The sequence below is a fragment of the Aaosphaeria arxii genome (genome assembly GCF_010015735.1).
Source record: "Aaosphaeria arxii CBS 175.79 unplaced genomic scaffold BU24scaffold_6, whole genome shotgun sequence".
NCBI classification, from domain to species: Eukaryota; Fungi; Ascomycota; class Dothideomycetes; order Pleosporales; genus Aaosphaeria; species Aaosphaeria arxii.
The window spans coordinates 2,503,644-2,515,723 of NW_022983479.1; the positions used below are offsets into that span (position 1 = coordinate 2,503,644).

A 12,080-nucleotide genomic window follows, 5' to 3' on the forward strand; every position below is an offset into this window, starting at 1 on the left:
GCTGCTGCGGAGATGGCCTCATAATGGGGATTGATCTTGGCGATTGTTCGTTCCTTTCTGTGATGAAATTATGCGTATCTTGCGGTTCGTTACCCTCTTCAATAGAAGTTTGGCGTTGTCCGGTCTGATCTGGCAACTCGTCAGGACGCACATGCTGGCCCTTCGAAGCGTACCAATTTGCAAGCTCTTGCTTGCTCGTCAACGGAGTACGTCTCCAATCTTCCAACTTCTCGGCCTTTGACCGTTCGAGAAGTCGGCCAGAATCATCAGCATTATGCGTTCGCAGGTCAATACTAGAATTGCTGATCCCTTCACGACCTTCCACCACGGCCAGGGTCGAGTACAGGGCGGCTTCCGTCTCCTGCAGGCGCTTTTCTAGCGCTGTGATGTACGCGGCGGGAATGCCTCGTCTTCCCCCTTCCTGGTAGCGACATGTTCGTTGTGCTGATTGGCATTGAGAGCATGATGGTCTGGATTTGGTGAGATAAAGTCTCGCTTTCCGTCAAAAGGAAAGGCGTACAGTTTTCGGTCACATCGGCTTTTCTTTGTGCGGCAATGATCGCAAGCTATGGGATTCAATGCCTGTAGGGGAATTAGTGGGTATGAATACTAAAGACAGTCATGTACACACCATTTCAATTTTTGCAATGTAGGGATACGATTGACAACCGTCGGAAGATGAATTGCTTCGAATACCTACATGCAGCTTCCACGTGACGTAATTAGCGTTCCCCAAAGAGGACCGTCAACAGATTTGTCGCAAAGTGCAATATCAATTATTAGGCATCGATTGTTCACTCGAGTAAGAGTCATTATATATTAAGAAGTCGTCACTTCTTGAGGAGTCATCCCAAGTCAAATAGTCACCAAGTATAAGTTACACAGGATTCTGCTCACGAACAATATTTGATGCCCATAAAGGACATATCATTATATCTTCTATATGACATGGATATCTTAAACGAAATCGAAGATGTCTCCTTTGTCAGACACAAATTTTCCTACACGTTTTGTTCCAACAATACGTTCCAATTCCAATCGCTCCCATTTTGAGAATGCGACACGAACGCTGGTCTCTACCTTGCTGACCTCGCCCCTCTCCAAAGATGAACCTACAAACCCAACGACTTCTGTGTAGAAGTGAGGATTCTCGGGAACGCCATAGAATATCACTCGTTTGACACCGCGAATCCGGTATCTATGAAAGTGGTGTGCACGTCCAGTGTACAACAGCACAGAATGGCGACCAGACATGAAGTGTGATCTCGCCTTGCGGACATTGGTGGCATCGGTGTACTCAGATATACTAGCATAGCTGAAATCGCTATCGACAAGAGAGTTTCGTACACGGACAAAGTCAAGATAGGAAGGTATGAATACCAGAACACCGAGGCCACCTTCAACGGGCTTGGGAAGTCGGGTGATTTGTGGGAGGAGTGTCGAGCTGAAATATTTGAAGCGGGCGTCTGGATCGGATACGTGATTTGGTGACTCGAAACGGCTGAATGTCTGCTTTACGCTGTAGTTAATGGTTTCTATGGCCCCGTCGGTGTAGTCTGCGGTGTATTTCAGACGTCCTCCAACATTCTTCATGTGCTTGTTATACAATGTATTAATCTTGGGCGTCAAGTATGCCGACAGTACAACGGTTTGCCGGAGGTTCGGGGCATGGCCATCGAGATACCAAGATCGGACACGGGAGAAGTCGCAATCATGTGCGTCTTTGGGTTGCAGATTCAAGTGCTCGAAAACGTACTCTGCGTGTTCCCAATTTTGCATCAGGGTTGCATCTGCTTGTTCCATAATGACAACCTCGATCGAACTCAGGAAATCGAAGTCCTTCTTCTTAGGATCGCCCGATTCAATGGCACGGCGCAATCCTAGTGCAGACGCAAAGATGATATCTGAGTTGTAAAACTTCGAGAATAGCTTCACCGTCTTGCGAGTGAATTTCATCCCGATTCTAAACTCGTTCTCGTCGTTTCCTTCGAAAAGTTCTCGGTAATCGGCTGGCCTATCTTCTCCGAACTTGTCTTCGGGTAAGAAGAATGTATCCATGAAGCGTTTCTTGTTTTCCTGTTGCTCAAAATCGCATATCTTTGTCATAGCGTCTACTGCGCGAACGCAAGCTTGCTTTGTTTCCAAAAGGAAGAGGACCTTGGGACGGGTGAAACCCTGATCTCGGAACTCAGCCTCCGTATCGTCCGCCATCCGAGCGAGCTTGTCATTGTTCTTGATGACACGATCTCTTGTCTTGAAAATATGGTTGAGCGCATGGAGACAAGTCATCGATCGCAGGCGGTCGGCGTTCTCGGCGGTCCTCGCACCAAAAAGGACGTCTTGGTACTCAAATATGGACGGCGCAATGGCTTGTTCCAGGGTTGTAAACTCCCCAATCACATCCTGCGCCTTGGCTGCGAGCCGTGGCTTTAAGCTGATGTCCTTTGGAGCACGCAGTTTCGGCCGTGAAGGTGCTTTTCCTCCAAAATCAGGATATTGTACCATGCATCTTCCCCCTCCAGCACTGCTTAACCTTTCACTCGCCCACTTGTTCTGCGCAATTGCTTGTAATTGTTGTGATAGCTCCTTCTCGTCCGGATTGGCAAAGTGCCTTAAGAATGGGTCCTGCTTTGTAGCATCGTCATCGTCGGTATCAGAACTTTCGGCTTCTGCGTCCACTTGTTCGATGGCATCAGCAGCATCGTCATCATCCTGGTCTGTATCCGCAGATTCATAGTCGCTCGATTCGAACTGTGCTTCTTCGTCCGACTCAGCAGCGTGATGTTCAAGTTTCTGCCTCTTTCGCCGTGGCTTATCCTTGGGCGCATTCGATTGGTATGATCGCAATAAGGCCTGGTAGGCTTGGGAGGAAGTCTGTCCCTCCTCCTCTTCCTCCTCGGACGATTCGTCTGAGGACTGCGCGCTGTCTGATTCCTCTTCGCTGAAGTTCGGTGCGTCTTCTGTTCTTCGTAGTATAAGCATGCATTGCAGACTAAAGAATAATTATAACTCACCCGTTCGCATCGACATCTTCTAGCTTCGTAGCTACGAATCCACGACGGGTATCTCGTCCGTTGTTTCTTCCACCTCTTCCTCCTCGTCCTCCCCTTCCGCGACCTCCCCCTCGTCCTCTAAAACCCCCGCGAGTTCCGCGACCACGAAAAGGGGCCATATGCCAGTCAATATTGTGGTTTTATAAATTCGTAGCAAGAAGTAAAAAGTTCCGCCCGTCACCAAAAAGTTTCCCTGTGCATGGTCCGTGCGTAACGAGGGAAACCAACGAGAATCGCACCTGCCAAGATTTTCCCCGAATAATATCAAATCGATCCAAATTGCCCCACCAGCCACGAATCTTCAATCTTCACCACCCCCCACGGCCTCAACACCATAGGATTCACGGACGCCGGAAGGCCAAAAGATCCTCTCAACATGGCAGACAAAGACTCCTTCCTCCATCTCGCCCGTCCCCTCGGCCCAGCTCCCGTTGGCGCTCAGCCCTCGACCGCTCCATTGGGCGTCGTCATCCAGCCCCAGGTTAGAATTCCTCCCACCTTTCAAAGCACTTCGATTGCGCGCAAAACGCTGACATCAGAGTCAATAGGCTATCTTCTCAATTCTTGACCACTCTCTCCGCCGACCGGCCGACCAGGAACGCGTGATTGGCACTCTTTTGGGCACCCGCAGCGAGGATGGCACCGAGATCGAAATCCGCAACTGCTACGCAGTGCCGCACACCGAGACGGCCGAGCAGGTCGAGGTCGATATGGACTACCAGAAGCAGATGCTCGCCTTGCACCTGCGCGCGAACCCCCGCGAGGTTTTGGTTGGATGGTATGCGACGAGCAGTGACTTGAACACCTTCTCCGCCCTTATCCAAAATTTCTACGCAGGCGGACAGCAGGGAGACGGAACATGGCCGCACCCCGCCGTCCATCTGACTGTCTCCACCGTTCCGGGCCAGGACATCGAGAGCAGGACGTACATTTCTGCGCCAATTGGCGTGACTGCTGAGCGCGCCGCCGACTCGTGCCTTTTCATCCCCGTGCCCCACGAGATCAAGTACGGCGAGGCAGAGAAGTCCGGTTTGGAGCTCATCTCATCTGCCAAGGACCGTGAGGACCGATCGCAACCCATCATCACAGACCTCGAGGCGCTGGAGCGTTCCGTGCAGCAGGTTTTGGACATGTTGGAGCGTGTGTCAAACTACGTTAACAACGTGTTGGACGAGGAGGCTCAGCCATCATCGGCGTTGGGACAATTCCTCATGAACGCACTCAGCCTGGCACCCAAGGTTGACCCTGCCGACATTGAGCGCGACTTGTATGTTTCTTTCTGTCTTTATTGTAATTATAATAGTGCTAACAGAATCCAGCAACAACCACATCCAGGACGTCCTCCTCGTCTCATACCTTGCCAACACCATCCGCACTCAGATCGATCTCTCCAATCGCCTCGCCACCGCAGCACTCACTCTCGGCACTGGCGACGCGCTGACAGGCGAGGGCGGCGAGAAGCGCGAGGGCGGCGACAACAACAGGCAGAAAGGCGACAGGAGGGGCGGCAAGGGCAGGCAGCAAAGAGCGCAGGAAGCATGAAATGCCCTGAACGACTTTTCATAACGTTTGGTATAAAAAATTAACGGGCGTTTTTCTTGTTGACGATATTGTTTTCCCCTCCTCTCTTCTCTTCGAAATTTCAGAACGATTTCACATCGCCATCACGCATCTAGACACACGAACACGCACACATTTCACGAGGGGAACGATTCGTACGAACACGCTGGGTTGATTGATCGAACGAGCGGTAAGGAGGGCGGTGAGGGAAAGGATTTCTATCTATGGATTCAAGGGTGGCATCGACCACTACCCGAGGCGGTAGCCGGACGGAACGGGGCAGCAGTTAGACATTTGGCGCCATTCCCCGAGGCATGTGAGAAAGCAAGCAAGCATAGTGCGGCCATTTGGAAACGGAACTTTACAAAGGCCGGCTCTGTATGAGTAAATTTTAACAAGGCGAATCCCTCGACTGAAACCTCTGGCTTTGCACGGTCAGTATGGTTTTGGACGGGCGAGGAGATCTTTTTTTGAAAATATAAGTAGAGAAAAATGTGTTCAAAACAAAGTAAATCTGCTCCGTTATTGCAGATACGTGAATGAGGTTGGATGTGTTGTTCATTGTAGAGTTCAAGGATATGCATACACACCCAGCAACACAGATGGAAACCACCACATGTCCACCCCCATATCCATATCCACACGTCTATGTCTATACACATCACATACTTCCCCTCCTCCCTTCACTCCCCAACCAGAACCTACCAAAAGCAACCTATTCTCTACATTCCCCTCGAATCATCCTCTACTCTAACCCTCCAACCCAATCCTTGCCTAAACCACACAAGACAAACGATGACGTTAGATCATCATACATACACATACCTTCAACGTCAGGTAAGCAGGAGATTGGGCAATGAACCTCAAACTCGCCCAAACAACACACAATTCACGAAGAGAAGACTGCATCACACAGACACACTCACGCACGCACACATATAAAACAAACACCTGAATGGGTAGTAGGGAAACAGGTTAGAAGCTTTTATGGAAAGTTTGAATTTGTGATGTATGAATTACACTTTGGGTATGCTACTATGGAGGGTAATCGTGGATGCCTGAGTATCGGCGACTATGATGAAATGATAAGCTCAGGCCGTTCTTCTCTCTCTGAAGGGTGCCAGAGGGGAGAGGGTGGGCGGGGGGAAGGATGTGGCAGTCCCGTTCTCGGGGAAATGTGCTTGAAGTTGAGGTTGAATTGAAAAACTGGAAAACTGCTTTGGCAGTTATTGGGGTATATTTATTGTTTGGTAGGGTACGTGTGGTGTACATCTCGTGTCGAGGATGCGTGGAGTTACGTCCGCTGGTGGTGAAGGTAAAGGTGAAGGTTGCTTTTGATCTGCTATGCCCGAGAGGTTTTGGTTGGGTTTTTGGTGGAATATGGATGGATGAGATTGATTGAGGGTGCTTTGAGTCGTGGTTCGATGTGTTGAGTGTTTATCTCAGGTTGTACGTGCCGTAGTTGTGTGAGTTGGCATGTATTGTGTTGTTTGTTTGCTTTGATCGAACGACTGTGTTGGTCGTGGGATTGAAAGTCGTTTGGTGGTGAAACAGCCTTTACTGCTCCAGCCGTGTTGCTTCATGATCTCAATTCCCTCGGTCGTGGCCTTTCAGTACGCCGTATATCGACGCTTCCAAACCTCACCCACTCCTCACCGTACTCGCATCGTCCCTCCCCGCCGCACTTTCCCTCCTCTTCTTCTTTTTTTTCTTCTTCCTCTCCCCCTCCTCACCACCCCCCTTCCCACCCTCACTCTTCGCGCCCTTCCCCCCACCACCACCACCACCCTCCTCCGCCTCCTCTTCCACCGCCCCACCAGCCCCCCGACTATCCTTCGCCACAGTCCCCTCATCAGTATCAAACGCCTTCCTCTTCCTCTTCAACTCCTTGTCCGTCTCGAGCATCTCGCTGACCCTCCCCAGCTTCGCCGTGTCCCGCCGCAGCATGAACTTGAAGTCGTCGAGCTTGATCTTGGCGCGCCGCGCGTGGTGCGCCACCGACGCCGCCTCGTGGCACGTCTCGATGATGTAGTCGGTCACGATCTCGTCGAGGCACTTGACCGTCTCGGTGAGCGGCTGGTCGTCGTCGCCGAAGGCGATCAGGAAGGCTTCTACTGTGGCGGCGGTTAGGAGGGGTGGGTTGGAGGGGTTGTAAGGGAGGGGGATCCGTGGGAGGATGCGGTGTTTTTTGCGGGCGGCGGTTGCGGCGGACATCGTGGGTGTTGTGTTGTGTTGTCGTGTTGTGGTTGAGGGTGTTGGGAGAGAGGTGGGAATGGTGGAGTGAAGGTGGAGAGGAAGTGGCAGCGCGAGTGAAGTTCAGACGACAATCGGAAGTTTGTACCTACAGTCTGTGGATGGGAACTGCTGGCCCTTATGGCGCAGTCTCATGCGTGGTTCCGTCATCTTTATATCCTCCTCCTGTACTTCATCTACGTCCCGTCCTGTCTTGTCTTTGTATGAATAGCGTCGAACGACCCGTCTATTCTATCCCGTTGCTGAAACTGCGCAATCGAATATATGCGTCTTTATCGCCGTCGGTGTGCTCGCGCGTCGTGTCGTCCGAAGGCCCTCATCCACTTTCTCCCTCTCTTTTACTACAACCCTTTCAACCTTCACACCACACTCTTCCCTCAAGGTCAAAGTCAAAAGCGTACAACACACCCTTCGCGTCGTAAATAGTCTGCCTGCCGTGTCGCGCGCGTCTTATAATCACAAACTGCGCGCTTGTCGATGAAGATGAAGTCGAAGGTTCGCGTGTATGTAGTCGACGATGAACTCAACTTAACTTAAGCTAGGGCTTATTCTACCCATGACGATCGTCCATCCCGTCCTCCGACCAGACCAGCGAGCGTCCGTGCGCAGACACCCATTTAACTAACAACTACACCTCTACCTGTCCTATCCAAACCACCACTTCCACCTCACACCTCAATCCTCAAATCCACCCTCCTCCTCCGCATACCACGTAAATTCACTCAAAATGGTACCTCCCCCCCTCCCCCCTCCCCCTTTCCACCTCCCAAGCTAACGAGACTCCAAGACCGCACTATTCAACTTCCAATCCCTCCTCCTCGTCCTGCTCCTAACAATCTGCACCTCGACGTACGCACACTACGTCTTCCCCGGGATAATGGACCGGAACAAGGACAACTACCTCGTGGGACCGTTCTGGAAGTGCGCGAGGGTCGGCGAGAGGCTGAGCCCGTATGTAGGGATTGCCTGTGTCGTTATGGCTGTAAGTTTTTCGAATTGAGGAAGGGGAAGGGAAATATGGCGGGGGGGCTAATGGGTGGTGTGTAGGTTGTTGAGTTTGTGGGGTGAGTGGGATTACGGTTATCGATTCAACCGCGTCGCATCGCGATGCGGGGACCAGGTGTGAGGGCAAGCTAAGAGCGGGAAGTGCGGGATGCGTGGCGGACGGTTGAGCTTCATGGGGATGTGATTGCGGAGGTGCATATGCCGCGACTTGCAGTCGTACGTTTTTGGGATTCGGCGTCGTGAGGGAAGGGAAAGAAAAGATGTAGGCGCAAGGTCGACAATACACCCGCGGCATATACTTGGAACGGACGCCATTCCTCGCGATCCCGACGGGCGCATATTCACCAACACCAACAAACGAACGCACACTTCCCCAGAAATCTCAAGGCGCAGAAGAGACACAGGGACAAGTAAACAGTGGCAGAAAGAAGCAAAGCGAAGGCGACGGATGAAAAACCATAATACCAACACAGACACGAGAGCTATGATTAATAAGATTAGAACACCACATGCATAAAAAAATATAAAGAACAATTCACAACCCTCTCCTTGCCCCCCTCTACCCTCTTACATGACAAATCCCAGACTATTCTGTACTCCATCTCACCAACCAATTCAACCCAAACCCCACACCTCCGCCCTCCTCTCTTCTACCACCGAACTCCCTAAACATATAAAGAAAAATATAAAGGATGCGAATAAGAGGATAGAGACTCTATTAACCTACCGAAACAACCAAATAACGCCGCCTCAAGCTCACCCAATCGCTCAAGACAACTAAGTATACGGACGCTAGGTAAAGCTCAGATGGGTGAACGTGATACTTAGTTACTCTTAACGTCATAGTCAGAAGTCCGATACTAACATGCAAGCAAACCAACGAATCACAACCTAAACTGCAAATGTACAAATGCACATTCACATGAATTACTAACTCCCAACTCCCAACTGCACTAGGAAACACCCATCTCTCCCCCCATCTCCACTCTCTCCAGGTGAATGGACAGTGAACACACGTCCCGAGAAGACATCTCTAGAGAGAAGAAGGGGAAGGAAAGGGAGATATTCTATGATTGTAAACGCCATTACTGTATCTATGGGAAAAAGAGTATGGATATGAGTGAGTGAGTGCTTGGCTTGACTTGGTTGGAACTGGCTGCAGTCGTCGGAGAAATGCTGCGTATGCTTTGTGGTGTAGTGTGTAATGTGTATGCTCTGTGGTGTGTGATGTGTGATGTCTATGCAGCAGATCAAGGGTTGTATCCGGTATGTATGGATGTATCTTCGACACAACTAAGTCACACACTCAACTCAAGGATTCAAAAAGAGAGGATGAATGATAAATGTCTTTCCAAGCGCTAAATAATTAAAAAATAAAAAGATATATATACAAAAAGTGGATCATATGCTTTAGTTATGGTGCGATGATGATGATGATGGTGATGTTTTTTCAGCTTGTAGTCTTGCTTGCTTGCCTCTCTGTTCCAGAAGATCGTTAAATAAAAAAGGAAGATGTGTGAAACAAAGATATCCAGCACGGGTTTCCCCTCATCCTCCTCACGTCTTTTCTACTTCTTCCTCCCTTCTTTTTTTCGTTTCTCTCCCAGAATCCTACAGACAGAATAATACTACACAAGACGTACCCAGCGCCTAGATGACACACAGACCGCACGCCCGACACACCATCGGGCAGGCGACAAAACGTAGAGAAGAGAGTTTTGGATCTTTTTTAGCTCCCCAAGTCCAAGACGGCGAATCGGGGAAGAAACAGATAACAGCGATTAGACAAGCAGAAAGGCCCGTATGTAAAGTGGTGAACAGGCTCCCCGTCCGTCCAGGCTTGCAGGCAAACCCCCCAAACCCATTGCTGGTACCCATGTAGTGTATTCCCATAAAACAAAACCCGAGACCGCCAAGATGACAAAGAGATAGTTCGCAAGAGAGGAAAGGACAGGAAAAAGTGATATTCTATAGCACAAGAGGGTTGAGAGAAGAGAAGGGTAGGAAACGTCATCAAAAAAACACAATCTTTTCAGACACAACGGGAATCCAGACTTAACTGTTCCGCGTCTAATGCTTGCGACTGCCCTCTCCCTTCTGGAAACACCCCTCCAGCCCCTTCCTAGACCCCGTCCTCTCTGCAGCCACGCCCTCTGCGTCGCTCGCGTCTTCGACCACAACATCGTCGTTCATCATGACATCGATCTGGCTCTTCGCATCGTCCGCGTCGTCCGAGTCATCGTCATCGTGGTCACTCACTAAGCCCGGGTTAGACTCAACTGTGTGGGGGCTGAGGTCTACCGGAGAGGCAGGTGAGTGGTTGTGATGGTGGTGATGGCCCACGTTGACTGGTGGCGGAACGTGCGGAAAGCGGGCCTGGCTACCGTGACCCTTCTTGCTGCCTGGACGATTCGCGGCAGCCTTGCTGGCGGGCGCTGCGTTCGGAGCGCTAACCGGAAGGCGAGCCAGTTGCTGAGACTGCGCGGTGACGGGCGTCTGGGCGGCGGAATCGTCGTCGGACGTCTCCATCGAATCGAGGTCGACCTTGGTCCGGGCCGTGTCCACCATCTGCTTGAGGTCGCCTTCGAACCCACGTTTCTGCAGCAAAGCAGTCATGTAAGGAGTCGATGGCGAATGCAACTTGGATTCCGGCACGGGAGGGGTAATCTTGGTCGGCTTGCGGGAGAAGTCACGGTGGACGTTGGCAGCCATCTGCGGTGGGTTGGCCTTGATCAGGGGATGGACGACGCCCGGGGTCTGCGGCGGCGGGAAGGCAGCAACGGGGGTGGAGACGGTCGTGGAGGCAGGCTCGGTGGCCGGCACTGGCACGGGCTGTCCACCCTCGTTGACGTCGACGGGGACACCGCATGCGATGGCGGCCTGGTCGTGGCTCTTGAAGACCTGGTTGTGCTTGATGCGGCAGTGGTTGAGGAACCCCTGAGTGTTGGAGAAGTTGCTGTGACCGCACTGGGCGCAGTAGAGTCGCACCCACTGTCCGTCGGTGGATCGCTTGTGCAGCAGAGGATCGATCTTGGGAGCAGGCGCTGGGTTTTCACCGAGGGCCGGAAGCTTCAACGTTCCAGTCGAAGTTCGCGACGTGCGGGCCTTGCCGGTCGAACCGAACTCAGCAAAACTACCGCGAGTCGCTCGGCCCGCGCCCGATCCATAGAAAGCCTGGGAGGACTGCTGTTGGGCGAGCTCACGCTCGGGGATGGAGTCGAACTTGGGATCCTGGATCAACCACTTGGCGTAATGACGAGTGTAGGGACCGTCGGTGACTCCCCAGGGTGCGGCATACTTAGGCTTGGTGTGGCCAGGGGCAGGTGGCAGCGCATAGCCCACGCCGCCGCTGACATCCAGAGAAGGTCCATCGGTTCCGGGGAAGGGGATCAGAGAGCAACGCCTCAGTTGCTCGAGGGAGACCTGACACTTGGCTAACTCTTGCTCGATGAGACGGAGCTCCTGGTGCTTGAGGAGGATCTCGTAGTTGAACTGGGCCTCGATGGTCTGCTGCACGGCGGTAAGGTCAGTTGGGGAATCCGTCTCCATGGCCGTGGTGGATTGGTTGGCGGAACCATTACTGGTGGCAGCAGAGGAAGTCTGTTGCGTTGGGACCTTGGATTCGCTGGCGCCTTCCATTTTCACGGGGTGCGCCTTGGGTAACGATTCCGACGATGCATCTGCAGGAGCTTGAGAGACGACCGAGGACGACGACTCATCAGACGCGACTGAGTCGATCCTGGCCAGCTCTGGGATTGCAGTCGCGGGTGCGACTGCATTTGCGGACTTCCACTTCTTCACAACATGCGAGGGGGGCGCTGGCTCTGGGCTGTCGGTGCGCTTCCTCTTGAGCTTCATGAAGGAAGGCATGTCGACGACGTGCAGCGGTCTTGTCTTGTGGATGGTCGCCTTCTCCATGATCTTGTCGCCTGGAGCGTCAGTGCTCCAGGGCAGGCGGAACATGGACTGCATGGTGAAGGGTGAAGAAGTGGAAGTGAGGAAGTGGTGGCAGCAGCGATCATCTGTCTCAGTGGCGAGGCTCGTTGCGCATTCAGCGGGGGAAGGCCCTCGGGTGGCTCGACAGGAGCGAGAGCAGGAACAGGCAGCGATCGCGGCGCAAGGTGACGTCGCGATGGGAGGCTTGGCTGGCTCTCTAAGCAGGCAGGCAGGCGACACACAACGCGCGGTGGCGAGAGTGGAGCGAGCGAG

General features: G+C 52.3%; 6 protein-coding genes across 6 annotated transcripts; 3 read left to right on the forward strand and 3 right to left on the reverse strand.

The window, feature by feature from the left end:
• Positions 1 to 892: 892 nt before the first annotated feature.
• BU24DRAFT_373688 (DUF1253-domain-containing protein) lies at positions 893 to 3,198 on the reverse strand. Its single transcript, XM_033524536.1, has 2 exons — positions 3,015 to 3,198; positions 893 to 2,965 (listed from the first exon to the last, which is right to left on the reverse strand). The coding sequence occupies exons 1-2, from the start codon at positions 3,170 to 3,172 to the stop codon at positions 958 to 960; spliced, it is 2,166 nt and encodes a 721-aa protein (XP_033382301.1). The 5' UTR covers positions 3,173 to 3,198; the 3' UTR covers positions 893 to 957.
• Positions 3,199 to 3,429: 231 nt separating this feature from the next.
• BU24DRAFT_349533 (eukaryotic translation initiation factor 3 subunit F) lies at positions 3,430 to 4,595 on the forward strand (the record flags this gene model as incomplete). Its single annotated transcript, XM_033523607.1, has 3 exons — positions 3,430 to 3,534; positions 3,602 to 4,320; positions 4,373 to 4,595. The coding sequence occupies 3 exons, from the start codon at positions 3,430 to 3,432 to the stop codon at positions 4,593 to 4,595; spliced, it is 1,047 nt and encodes a 348-aa protein (XP_033382302.1).
• Positions 4,596 to 5,592: 997 nt separating this feature from the next.
• Positions 5,593 to 6,336, forward strand: BU24DRAFT_424974 (uncharacterized protein). The gene has a single exon (XM_033528630.1). The coding sequence runs from the start codon at positions 5,764 to 5,766 to the stop codon at positions 6,013 to 6,015; it is 252 nt and encodes an 83-aa protein (XP_033382303.1). The 5' UTR covers positions 5,593 to 5,763; the 3' UTR covers positions 6,016 to 6,336.
• Positions 6,337 to 6,452: 116 nt separating this feature from the next.
• BU24DRAFT_330814 (transcription initiation factor IID, 18 kDa subunit) lies at positions 6,453 to 7,016 on the reverse strand (the record flags this gene model as incomplete). Its single annotated transcript, XM_033523030.1, has 2 exons — positions 6,453 to 6,727; positions 6,959 to 7,016. Coding segments are annotated over 2 exons (333 nt in total), but the record flags the coding sequence as incomplete, so codon positions are not given.
• A 471-nt stretch (positions 7,017 to 7,487) lies between these two features.
• BU24DRAFT_424975 (DUF1242-domain-containing protein) lies at positions 7,488 to 8,274 on the forward strand. The gene is made up of 3 exons (XM_033528631.1): positions 7,488 to 7,596; positions 7,654 to 7,848; positions 7,914 to 8,274. The coding sequence occupies exons 1-3, from the start codon at positions 7,594 to 7,596 to the stop codon at positions 7,932 to 7,934; spliced, it is 219 nt and encodes a 72-aa protein (XP_033382305.1). The 5' UTR covers positions 7,488 to 7,593; the 3' UTR covers positions 7,935 to 8,274.
• Positions 8,275 to 9,941: 1,667 nt separating this feature from the next.
• Positions 9,942 to 11,843, reverse strand: BU24DRAFT_350540 (uncharacterized protein; the record flags this gene model as incomplete). Its single annotated transcript, XM_033523651.1, has 1 exon — positions 9,942 to 11,843. The coding sequence occupies one exon, from the start codon at positions 11,841 to 11,843 to the stop codon at positions 9,942 to 9,944; it is 1,902 nt and encodes a 633-aa protein (XP_033382306.1).
• Between the last annotated feature and the right edge of the window lie 237 nt (positions 11,844 to 12,080).

What these genes read in the sequence shown, in the direction of transcription:
- BU24DRAFT_373688 (XM_033524536.1), bottom strand. Translation starts at nt 3,172, where the DNA reads ATGGCCCCTTTTCGTGGTCGCGGAACTCGCGGGGGTTTTAGAGGACGA. An exon ending in GAAGATGTCGATGCGAACGG is followed by an intron (nt 2,966 to 3,014) that starts GTGAGTTATAAT and finishes TATACTACGAAG; the next exon opens with AACAGAAGACGCACCGAACT.
- BU24DRAFT_424974 (XM_033528630.1), top strand. Translation starts at nt 5,764, where the DNA reads ATGTGGCAGTCCCGTTCTCGGGGAAATGTGCTTGAAGTTGAGGTTGAA.
- BU24DRAFT_424975 (XM_033528631.1), top strand. An exon ending in TTGCCTGTGTCGTTATGGCT is followed by an intron (nt 7,849 to 7,913) that starts GTAAGTTTTTCG and finishes GGTGGTGTGTAG; the next exon opens with GTTGTTGAGTTTGTGGGGTG.